The 12,154-nt window shown below is 42.2% G+C and overlaps 2 protein-coding genes across 3 annotated transcripts in view; both read left to right on the forward strand.

Moving 5' to 3' along the window:
• The window catches only part of LOC113955477 (nucleolar RNA helicase 2-like), an 11,738-nt gene extending 563 nt beyond the window's left edge, over positions 1-11,175 (forward strand). Inside the window, exons 2-15 of one of the 2 annotated variants that reach the window (XM_027661036.1) lie at positions 254-523; positions 1,176-1,251; positions 1,934-2,112; positions 3,628-3,745; positions 4,605-4,790; positions 5,332-5,477; positions 6,149-6,298; positions 6,805-6,966; positions 7,681-7,800; positions 8,599-8,672; positions 8,866-9,025; positions 9,325-9,459; positions 9,822-9,866; positions 10,592-11,175. In XM_027661036.1, coding sequence (XP_027516837.1) covers positions 254-523; positions 1,176-1,251; positions 1,934-2,112; positions 3,628-3,745; positions 4,605-4,790; positions 5,332-5,477; positions 6,149-6,298; positions 6,805-6,966; positions 7,681-7,800; positions 8,599-8,672; positions 8,866-9,025; positions 9,325-9,459; positions 9,822-9,866; positions 10,592-10,810 — 2,040 coding nt within the window. In that variant the 3' untranslated portion in view covers positions 10,811-11,175. The remainder of the gene's footprint in view (positions 1-253; positions 524-1,175; positions 1,252-1,933; positions 2,113-3,627; positions 3,746-4,604; positions 4,791-5,331; positions 5,478-6,148; positions 6,299-6,804; positions 6,967-7,680; positions 7,801-8,598; positions 8,673-8,865; positions 9,026-9,324; positions 9,460-9,821; positions 9,867-10,591) is intronic. The other variant, XM_027661037.1, reaches the window with a different exon arrangement.
• A 34-nt stretch (positions 11,176-11,209) lies between these two features.
• LOC113955459 (nucleolar RNA helicase 2-like) overlaps positions 11,210-12,154 on the forward strand; it is a 13,133-nt gene continuing 12,188 nt past the window's right edge. The window contains exons 1-2 of the mRNA XM_027660997.1: positions 11,210-11,221; positions 11,968-12,096. Of these exons, the coding sequence (XP_027516798.1) occupies positions 11,210-11,221; positions 11,968-12,096 (141 nt within the window). The remainder of the gene's footprint in view (positions 11,222-11,967; positions 12,097-12,154) is intronic.

Below are 12,154 nucleotides of genomic sequence, written 5' to 3' on the forward strand. Positions count from 1 at the left end.
GAAAACACACGCTCGCGGATCCAAGGACAGGGAACAGGGCGCGGAACGGAGCGCTTCCCCCGAGCGCCGAGGCCCGGGCGCCTCGTGGGGGGAACGCGCCTCTGCTCGGCGGCGGGCGGGGGCTGTCGCCCTCTACCTGTTCCCCCCCTCGGCAGTAACTAGAACGTGCGCTCCAAGGTTTAACTGTTCCGCGCCCTGTTCCCTGTCCTTGGATCCGCGAGCGTGTGTTTTCATTTGCTCTGTGCCTTGCCAGAAGGAGAAGAAAGAGAAGAAATCTAAACGCCGGGACAAATTTCAGAGGGGGAAGGCTCCGACAGATGAAAGCGAGGAATCGGATGAGGCGGTTTATACCCCGAAAGTCAAGAAGTCGAAGAGTGTCAGTAAACAGAACGGTCATGCGAGAGAAGAAAGCCTGGAGAAACCTAAATTGTCTTCCTTAAGCAGCAAATCCTCCCGCAAGAGCCGGCAGAGCAGCTCTAGTGAGACGTCAAGTGACAGCGAGAGCGAGAGTGAGCAGGAGCAGGTAAAGCCAGCGACTGGGTTTAGTTAAGTGGTGTGTGCAGCTTTCAACTCCTGTCTTGCAATAAGGCCAGATTTGGAATGGGTTGTCCCTTCCCCCGCCTCCCAATCAGCTGAAAGTGCTGTAAATTATCAGGGTTTAAAGCTTCTCGAATTGTCCATTCCGTTGATTATTTGCAAAAATTTTGAGTTAAGAAAGTCCTGAAGTTCCAGATCAGTGCACCAGGGTTTCCTCACTTCAGCAGTCTGTCAGCTTTGGCGGACAGACAGGTTGCAGTGAGACAGAGCTTTGATATGATTCAGCATCGTTAGATGTGAGTGTTGGGGTGTTCTGTGCAGAGCCAGGAGTTGCACTTGGTGATCCTTGTGGGTGCCTTCCAACTAAGGATATTCTACCATTCTAATTCAGAGTTTTCAGAGTTTTGGTTTGGGTGTTTTGCATTTACTATGCTGTTAGATATGAAACAGTCTCCACTTACAGATTGCTTGCTAACTTTGTCCAACTTCAAGGTATGATGGTAAATCAAAGAAGGCCCTTTAGCTGTGATGCTGGCACTGAAGTATGTGACACCAGTGCCTGTGCTGTTACCTTGGATTTACTGACAGTCACGTGATATTCATGTGGAATCTTACCCAAATTATTCTTTACCCAACAGGAGCTAACTGGCGAACAGAAAGAGGGGGCTTTCTCCAATTTTTCTATTTCCAAAGAAACTGTCCAGCTTCTTCAAGGTAAAATAAGAACCTCAGTGATCTCTGTCATGTGTTTTTATGCCCAACATACTGGACCAGTGATCTCTGAGATGTGCTCCTCTCGTGCATATGCAAGCAGGGGCACTGTGCAGGAGACAGGGATTGCCTGCTCTACATACACCTTGGAACACAGACTTTCCTGTTTGCAGTGTTGCCCAGCTCAGCCTTTACAGTAGAATTCTAAATGACATAAGGGGAAAAAAAATTAGTGATGTGTGAGAACTTTTCAATTAAAGGTTATGTTGTTGTGAATAAAGGAAAACCAGTTCTATTTAATATCTTTAATGTTAGGTTGTACATGACTTAGTATGAATTAAGAGAAGAATAGAAGAGGTTTTGAGATTTGAAACGAAGAGGTTTTCATGGATAGCTGGGGACTATTACAAAAATAAAGGCACAGTCCTCAAAGTCTCCCGTAAAGGCTGATAATTTCATCTGTCCCAGCTGGTACTGTGTGTGCTGATATGAAGTAGAATAAAATGGACAGACCCAGGGCACTTTGCAGATGACCCCTGTAATAAATAAATCAGTGGAGGTGATGATATAATCCTGACTTAGTGTAGAGTTGATGGAAATGCTGATTGGAATAACTTCCACTGAAGAGTATGAAAGAACACCTGTAAAATGATCATATTAAGGAAATCTCTTGGAATTGTCACAGCTCGAGGAGTGACGTACCTGTTTCCTGTGCAAGTGAAGACCTTCAACCCAGTGTATTCTGGCAAAGATGTCATTGCTCAGGCACGAACTGGAACAGGAAAAACATTCTCTTTTGCCATTCCCTTAATTGAAAAGCTTCAGGGAGAGTCTCAGGAAAGAAGAAGAGGCCGTCCACCCAAGGTAACTGTGCCGAGGTAGAACGCTCGTTTTGCTTTGTCCTGCATCCCAGTGATTCAGATTTTAACACACTGGGGAAGTTCTTCAGGTTTGTGCAGGGATAAGCCAACCCACATTAAAGGTTGTTTGAAATCTGTGTTCACTGGGCTTTGCCTGTGCCCTGTGCTGCCTCACAGCCTCTGCTCAGTGCAGAGCACAGCAGCTCTACCCACTTGTCAGTTCCTTGTTCTGCCACAGGGAGACTGAAACCACAGGTGTGCCACGTGTTCCTCTGCAGTTTTGTCCTCTGCAGTCACCCCACAGGGCCACAGGTTACTGGGTGCTTGTTTTTCTCCTAGAATAGGAATAGATTAGTTACTAATGGTAACTTGACAGCTTGATAAAAGCTGTCTACTTAAACAGGCTTTTTTTTTTAAACAGTGTAAACAGTGGGTGGTTTTAAAAACAGACTTAGTTTTCACAAGGACCACCACCAAATGGTGAAGCTTCTGCTCCAGAGAATGCAGATTCGTTACGATCTGTGTGCTTTCTGCCAGCATGGTTTAAAGACCATGTGTGGTTTTTCTCTGAACTCTTATGATGCCTCCTAAACGAGACAGGCCGAGGCTCATGGTGTCCCCATTAATAATTTCTGTCAGTTTATTTCATCTTGTCACCCTTCTCATAGATTACCTGAGGTGCATTCCAAAAGTAGTACTAGCAGTTTTAGATGCCTCTGCCCATCATGTTGGCTGGCTGACTGAGAACACTGTCCCTAGATTTAGCAGTCCTTTAAGGAAAGGAAAGCTTTCAGGGAGCCTTCAAAAAGATTTCAGGCCTCACTCTACCATAATACACTATTATTTGCTTTTTTGGTAATGGGTTTGTATTTTGAAAGAATTACCAGGATAAAGATTTTAAGGTTCCTTTTGTGAAGCCACTGATGCCAGGTTTGAGAGCAGTACTTCCATCTCATGTTAAGCTGAATTAGTTACATGCCTGCAGTGAAGCCTGTGTACTGGAGAGAGGAGAATTCCTTGAGTGCTTCTGCAGGGATGTGTTTTAGCACTGAACACAGCTCTGCAGGTGGAACATGATTCCCTGAGTCACAGGGAAGCCAAGGGACAGCTGATGGCTCTTCCTTACATCTTCTCACAGGACTGTGGGTCATTACTGAGAGGGTGTAAAAGCCTTGTGTTACCCAGATCCTTCAGTCTTGTACTCAAACAGCAGGCTTGTAGAGGGAGGCTTGTAGCTCCTGATCTGTTCAGGAGCTAAACTGAAGTAAGATTTAAGTATCTCCTACCCAATTTAAAGAGAAGTTAGCCTGTCCCAAATGAGTATGTTTTGAAGGAGTTTAGTGATGTTACATGAGGCAAGCAGCGTGTTTCTCCAACCTTTGCTTAAATGACTATTTAAACTAGATTTTTTTAATTTTAATTTTGTAAATGGTCAGGTCTAAATTGATGATTAGAAGTCTAGTGATTTCTTGGCAGAAGCCATGCTGAGAGAACATCTATTTGTCTTTCTTCTATGTAGGTTCTAGTTCTTTGTCCAACAAGAGAGCTGGCAAATCAGGTTGCCAAAGATTTCAAGGACATCACAAGGAAGCTGACAGTAGCTTGTTTTTATGGAGGAACTCAATATAATGGACAAAGTAAGTGACACTTAGGACGAATAATTGAAATGTTGATTGACTGACATTTAAGAAATGTATTTGGGTCTTTCCAAGCACACACTTTTAGCTCAAGAGCTGGAGACTATTAATGGGGAATTCAGTAGCTCAAAATGTATTTTATGGAGATAAATAGCTCTGGCTATCAATTATATTCTTGGTGTTGCTTATCTGCTCATGTACCTTAAATTAAAGTGAGATTATACTGTGTGTATAATCTGGGTTTAGGGTCTTGTAAACACATTTTCTTTAAAAAATATTTGGTCTTAGAGCTGTGAGTGGGTATGTGGTTTGTCATGTGATAAGGGATATCTAGAGGATTTGTAAAGTGGAGAAGGAGTTGTTGTGGCAGTGTAACTTACTGTCTTGGTGGTTGTAAACAAGGAATGAGAATAAGCTCTTTCCTTGTGTTATATCTTGGAATGTTAGGGATGAATTTTTTTTCTACTACAGAACCTCAGGAAGGAGCTGAGTTCAGTAATTTGGATAGTTAAATAAGTAAATTTCTTAAAAGTTTCCAGTTAAGGTAGACAATGTGGGAAGAGTGAACTATTTCTAAAGAATATTAAAAGACGCTCATTGTTTGCTACTCTTTAATTAAAATCATGGGGAGAGGGAAGGTAGATGATTTTTTTTTTTTTTCATTCAGGAAGAGCAGTAGATTTTCTACCTTAGCTTTTCTTGCTGGATTTTCTCTTCCTGTTCATTTGTTCCCATATTTTTAAGGAGAGCACCTAGGAACGGTTTAAGAAGGTGTTTCACTGTTAGCTACCATGTGTTACTAATGTACAGAGTGCTCCCTGGTTCACTGCTGGCTCCTCTCCTCTTTCCTGTTTACCAGTTGATCTCATGAGAAGTGGCATTGACATTTTGGTTGGGACACCTGGTCGTATCAAAGACCATCTTCAGAATGGCAAACTGGACCTTACCAAGGTGAAACACGTTGTGCTTGATGAAGTTGACCAGATGCTGGACATGGGGTTTGCTGAGCAAGTGGAAGACATTTTACGAGTTGCATACAAGAAGGGTAATCTCAATATTTAAACAAATAGTAGAAAATACTAGTAATAATTTAGTTTGCTAAAATTCAGGTGTATTTTTGGGAAAGTGGTAAGGTGGCTTTGTTTAGAAATGACTGTATATTACATGTTGTTAATGCAGTTTCATGAGGAAGTAATGTGAAAGTGGGAATCATTCACAGAAACTTTGCAAAGCTTGAAGTCCAGTGCCTGGGGGCCTGTAAATAACTGTCTTTGGCATCTATCTTTAAGTCGTGCTTGGACTTCTTCTAATTAAAATGAATTAGCTTTTCACCTTTTACACTGCTTTAAAACAGACTGGATTTTTTGGTCATAGTAACTTTTTCCTAATCTGGAAAATATTTGGACTTCCTAGAGTGTTTTTTCTCCAGATGTCAGTAATGTGTGAATTTAAAGAGCTGAACTGCCTTCTTTATTTTATGTACTGACATTTAAACTTGGGTTTTAATCACCCGTGTAATCAACTTGTGTGCGTCTGTGAGACGAAATGTATGAAGTTTGGAAAACATTGTTCTGGATTTTTTTAAGATTCTGAAGACAATCCCCAGACACTGCTGTTTTCTGCAACTTGCCCACACTGGGTGTACGATGTGGCCAAGAAATACATGAAATCTAAATATGAACAGATTGACCTTATTGGGAAAAGAACCCAAAAGGCTGCTACAACAGTAGAAGTGAGTAATCTGTCTAACGTGGAATGTTTTCAGGCTTTTACCTCGTTTTTTTATGCTTCAAAAGGTCATCCCCTCTTAAGGTGCATTATCAGAATGATATTGGAAGTTGTTTTGAGCACGCGTTTTTAAGGATAAGGCACATTACAGCCTAGTCAGGTGTTTCTAGGTTTAGGATATGCCTCTCTTCTCCCAGCATCCAGTAACCATATACACTCTCACATGCAATGAGGGTTTGGTTGTTGGTTCTGTATCTGGATTTATCCAAGTGGGAAGCAAAAGGTACACACATCAACCTGGCTCTTCTAAATCACTGTAGACATCACAGTTGATTTGAGCTATTCTGTATACAGGAGATTTTTTTTTTTTCAAACTTCCTGTAGTGCCCCAGCTCAGTAGGCCCTTGCTGGCTGTGCAGTAAATTCCATAGCAAGGAATACTATCCATGTGTGCCTGATTTCCTCTTACTGTAGTTATTTTACTGACCATTAGACTAGTTGTGGTGGACATAAGAGCCCTGTGGATTTTGCATGTTCCAGGAACATGAGTTAGCACGTTTCCCCATCAGGAAACTCTATAACTCTTTACCATTTCTGTATTTTACAGTTTCAAATGTGTTTTAAAAGACTCTTTATGTTTTTACGTAACCTAAGCACTGGAATTCTTCTCCACAGCATTTGGCAATAGAGTGTCACTGGTCTCAGAGAGCTGCAGTTATTGGGGATGTCATCCAGGTCTACAGTGGCAGCCACGGGAGGACCATTGTGTTCTGTGAGACCAAAAAGGAAGCAAATGAACTGGCTCTGAATGCTTCCATCAAACAGGTATTTCATCATTTGTATTAAGTAACAAAACCTGTCAGAGATGTTGATCAGCCCTATGTTGATAGCAGACCTATGCTGAGTAGGTTTTAAAGAGAGTTTCAGAGTGGATAAGGGAGGCTTTTGCAGGTGGTCAGATGGGATTTTAGTCTTTCTCTCTGACATTAAACAAAAATTGTAAGTTACTATTTTGAGGCAGCCAAGCCTTGCATAGATGGTGTGGATGGCAAGTTGGGGCATAGTTTCCTATGTCACAGTAATTAGATGTGGAGATAAGACACATATTGCAATTCTGTTTTCCTGCTGTTGTTAAGGGCCTTTGAGGGATATGAATAAGAATTACTGAGTAAATATTGTCAGACTCCTAAATATAAACTGTGGTAATTCAGTTCTTCTGTATCTTGCCATAAAGTACTTATCAAATACCAAGGTGTTGTATCCAAAACTGACCATAAAATGGAGCACTGTCTTGGATTTTGGTACAGTTTTAAAATAATACTGTTTTTCAGGATTGCCAGTCATTGCATGGTGACATTCCTCAGAAGCAAAGAGAGATCACACTGAAAGGTTTTAGAAATGGTTCATTTAAAGTTCTGGTTGCAACCAATGTAGCTGCCCGTGGTTTAGACATCCCAGAAGTTGACCTGGTTGTACAAAGCTCACCACCAAAGGTAGGAGACTGTTATGTTACGTGTGTTGTCATAATCTGTAATGCCATTGTCAAGTAGTACATGTTGTCAGGTGATGATGTTGCCCACACAATTTATCAGCATTGCATATAACGGTGAGAAATGTCCTAGGAGGTAGAAATAGTTTCTTACAGGTATTTTTGAGAGTCTGTCAGTCTCTAGCATGTTTAAAGATGGTCTTAAAATGCCTTTTTAGGAGGCTGTTCAAAGCCTCTCCCTTCAAGGCTGGGTGTGGTGATTGTGAGTCTGGAAGCAGCGGGAAGAATTATTCACTAAATAGGGGTGTATATGAGGAAGGGACCCCAACAGTGAGAACACTGGCTGAAATTAAGTGTTTAAATAAACAATGTTTCAGTGGATTTGCTATTAATATCACAGTAACCATGCTCACGTTGATGTGCAGAAGGGTGAGTGGGATGGTTGTAGAGGTACACACGCTCCAAGTGTGTGGTGATGCATAAACAAGCCTTAGGTGATCCATGCTCATGGGTCTGGCTTTCAAACCATCTTTTTTAGAGGATTATGGGAAAGCATATTCCCTTGACATTAGTAAAACTTTTTTCATTTAATTCTCTTAATGCAGTTACTGTGCATTGCTCAGGCTTAAACTACAATAGCTTCTGCAAGTTGGGTGGGTGCAATGAGTTGATTAAATGAGAGTGAATTAGGTGACTCACAGGGCTGTCTGTTCTGAAGGATGTGGAGTCCTATATCCATCGTTCTGGGCGCACGGGTCGAGCTGGGCGCACTGGGATCTGCATCTGTTTTTACCAGCGAAAGGAAGAGTACCAGTTGAGACACGTGGAACAAAAAGCGGTACAGTGCAGTTTCCTTCTGTCTGCGAGCGCTCTGATGTGTTAAGGGTGGCGTGTTAAAGTGTAATGTTTTGTGCAGTAGCTCAGTTACAAAATGCAGCTCCGGAGGCACCCAGTGGAGGTTCGGGTGCCTCGGGGAGTGTGGGTGCACTGTCAGCTGCTGTGGAGCAGGGAGAGCTCTGCACATACCCACGCTTTTTCTGCGAACGCCAGTGAGGTCGTCCCTGTAGAAGTGAGAAAAAGCTCACAGGACTTCCAGTATAGTGTTCATCCTGGTTGTGATCTGATCAGTGATGTGCATATGTGCAGCTTTACTGGGAAGTGTTACTTGCATTTTTGCACTTTGTGCACTATTCCATATGGTAGTTTTCTTGTCAATTAAGTGTTCAGTTGGGATGAGATTGTTTATTGTTGGCGCTTAAAATGCAGATTCACATTTACACTAAGGCTCTGTAACTTGTATTAAATCCGAATCAATCAGACTAAAAGTAATAATTTAGAATTTGTAGGACTTCATTTTCCCCAGGACTCTGCCAAAATGGTCTCTGTTTATTTCAGTTTAAGGTCACTGAATCATTTAAACTGACTTGGTACGTAAAAGCCTTTTTAAGTGTTACCCGTTCACGTGTAACCTTAACCTTGCAATTTTCACTAGGAAAAACTGGGAGTTAAAAGGTGAAAATAAGAAGAAAAATGATAGGCTTAAATGCTTGTTTTGTTGGAATTCAATATTGCTTCTTTAGAACTGACTTACTTATGGTCTGCAGTTTTAATTTGTATTTTGCCTTTTAAATTTCAGGGCATTACATTCAAGCGTGTTGGTGTTCCTACTGCAACAGACATAATAAAGGCTTCCAGCAAAGATGCCATGAGGTGTGTTTGGGAACTCGAGTCCTGCTCTATTTTCCTGCCTTCCTCATTCAGAAGGGCTGTTTGGGTTGCTCTTTGCTGTCTCTCTGAACTTTCTGATCACTATTAAAGTCTTGGACTACTGTTTTTCTTCTCTTCCAGAGCTCAGTGAATATTAGTGTATACGTTTTTTAATTTTTTTGCTTTAATTACTTAGGTGCCTGGATTCCGTTCCTCAGACAGCTATTGAGTATTTCAGAGAATCTGCTCAGTTGCTGATAAAAGAAAAGGGACCAGTTAACGCTCTGGCTGCAGCTCTGGCCCATATTTCGGGCGCTACTTCCATCGAGCAGCGCTCGCTGCTGAACTCAGATGCGGTAAGGAAGGGTGTATGGCTTAATGTGTGCCTTGGACCTGGAGAAAAACAACACACCTCTGTGTTGTCTAAAGAGAGAATTATTGGTCTCCCTAGATTTTGTTTGAGCATTAGACTTGAGCCACTGGGAACTACTGATTTTGTTAAAGCAACAGTATAGCGGCTGTAGAGACACGTCCCTGTAACAGTATCTGTTTTGCGCTGCAGTTCATTAATGTAGATCAGCAGGTCTCTGGTGTGTGATAGATGTGCTGAAGCTGATTCCTCTGACGGAATGGAACATGCCCCGTTTCTTTTCAGGGCTTTGTTACAATGATCCTACGCTGCTCTGAAGAAATAAACAACATGAGCTACGCGTGGCGAAGGCTGCGAGAAGTGCTGGGTGACGATGTCGATCGGAAGGTGAACAGAATGTGTTTCCTCAAGGGAAAAATGGTAAGTTTTTGGTTTGTGTCTCTGATACTGGGCTCTGCTTGTTGCAGGCCTTTCTCAGCAATGGTCAGGGGAGGTATTTGGTGTTTTTCCATGTTCCAAGCACTGTTGGTAAGGACAGAACTGCTGGGCCTCTGTTGTATTAGGACCTGAGGTAGGATAATGCATGGCTGTGGGGAGAGCAGGACAGCTGAAAGGTATGAGGAGTGTGCTAACTGAATGACAAAGCAGAATAGGAATTCTTAGGACATACAGTTCTGATAGTGCCTGCCTGTCAGGTGTAGATTTCTAGGCTCTATGGTTTTTAGTTGCAGTCATTTTAAAAGGCTTAACTTGTATCCATTAAAATTATTCTTTCTTTTTAGGGTGTGTGCTTTGACGTTCCTGCAGCAGACCAAAAAGAAATAGAGGTACATTCATTGCAATTTCTGGGTACAGCAGACTGTAGATGAGACTGGCTGGACTGGTTTAGACTGAAAACATAATATAACCTGTATCCTGCCTTTTTTAGTGGCAGAAGGGATGGCTTGAAGGAATTTAGGAACAGAACAAGCATACGGTGTTTTTTTCCTGAATGCCTGTCCTAAGGCATTCCCCTGTGGCTTGAGACTTTTACACTGAGTAAAGAGGTGGTGTGAAGACTCCACCCCTTGTCACTGCTACTGGATTCATCAGCAGCAAGCTTTGTTCGCCTTTTTTTCTGTTCCCTGCCCCCATTTTCACCCAGAATTCTCTCCACAGAAAAGTGAATTCCAGGTTTTCGCTTGGCAGAATTAGTATTCCCATGCCAAAATTCCCTAGACTTCCTATCTTTGCTTCAGGTGTTTCTCTGGTAGTGCATCTCTATACCCTCATGGCCTAGTATTCATTCACTCCTAAAGCAATGTTTGGCTCTGGATTAGAGGGTAACTGAGGGGAGGCTGTGGATTTGTAATCAGTAATAATTATAGTGGTATTCTTAACAATTGAAGGCTTAAAATTTTGAAACCAGTATTGGCCACTTCAGTTAGAAGCTTGAATTCCAAATATTGGGTCAGAATTTTACCTTCTCAATTGAGCAAACCTAACAATTATTACATACCCTGTATTGGCATTCCTAGAATTTAACTTGCTATGTCCGACTTTATTTTGATAGGGAAAATGGGAAGATTCAAAACATTGGCGTTTGTGTGTGGCAACTGAATTACCGGAGTTAGTGGAATCCTCACGAGGAGGAGGAGGCGGAGGAGGAGGAGGAGGAGGAAATGGCCGAAGCTTCTCTAGCTCCAGGAATGGGCGGCGTGGTGGCTCGGGTAGAAACAGATTCAGGGGCAGAGGCCAGAAACGAAGCTTCAGCAGAGCATTTGAACATTAACTTCAACAATCCAGAAAAAAACAGGACTGAAGTATTTTATATATTACATTACACTAGGCAGTTTCTGTGTGTTTGTACCACCGGGGAAAATATTTCATTAAAGTACTTTTTTTTGGTCAGTACTACTTTGTTCACAAATAAGATTCTGTTCATTTAAAAAAGAACCCCAAAACAAAAATCCCCCAAAAAGCCCACAAGAAAAAAAGAAATGTTTCCTTTGTTTCTCATATTGCTATTTGAATTTTTCCAGAATATGTCTATTGCATTCAAAACTGTATCCTGGTTCACTGTATAATATATAGATCTTAATTGCTGCTCAAACCTGTACATTTTCTGATAAAATTAAATATTATTTTACAACTTCATATTCTGTTGCATATTTGAAGCATTGTTTTGCAAATGGAGGTGCAGGTAGGTGCTGGACTTGAGAGCGTGGCAGCAGGAGCCCCTTGAAGATGAGTCCAGGTTTTTTGTTGTTTTTTTGGTGGAATCAGAATGAAGCTCTTCTTTCCCTAAAATTATTTTTTTTTTAGTTTCTGTCCCAAATTGTGACTGCTTATACAACTGTGGGCAGGAAAGACAGATTCCAAAGCGTGAGGAGGAGCCCTGTGAGGGGAGCCCCGTAAGAGATCCATGAGATGTCCCTGTGCAGGTGTGGCAAAATGTGGAATATATTAAGATTAAGTCAGGATGTTCTTTGATGTGATATCTTTGTATATTTTCAAACCTAACCAGCAAAAAAGGAGACCTAATCAGTGGAACAGATAGCAGTTAGCATCCCTTATTCAAGGACATCCTGGACCTAACAAGCTTTAGAGACGATGTAAATGAAGATGTTCGCGTATGTCTATGTCTACATTGCTAACTTGGCAAAATACTCAAGGTCCATGTACACTATAGCTGAATTATGTTCATTAGAATACTAAAATTCATGCCCACAAGTCAAAAAGACCCTGCGCAGCAGCAGACCCTTCCCGTGAGCATGTCGAGAAATTGGCTGGGATTACGTTACTGGTGTGGAAATTACTAACCATTTCTAATGGAGGGGCTGTGCTGGGAAAGTTACTGGCTGAATTTCTGTGTGTTAATAATGGCATGGAAAGCCCGGTAGTTGTTCTCGACTTGTGGAATCCCACGGCGCACCCGGGCTTGAGCAGCTCCGAAACAGAGAATCAGGGTGTGTCCGTATCGGCTTGCTGCACACCGGGGAAAGAACGCGGTTTGATGGAGGACAAGCGGAGATTCGTGAGGGGAACTCCATGGGCGAGTACCGCGAGGGGAGATCCGTAAGGGAGGCCCCATGAAGGCGTACTGTGAGGGGAGATCCGTGAGGGAGGTCCCATG

Source organism: Corapipo altera, unplaced genomic scaffold (assembly GCF_003945725.1).
Source record: "Corapipo altera isolate COAL_440 unplaced genomic scaffold, ASM394572v1 133, whole genome shotgun sequence".
Taxonomy (NCBI): domain Eukaryota; kingdom Metazoa; phylum Chordata; class Aves; order Passeriformes; family Pipridae; genus Corapipo; species Corapipo altera.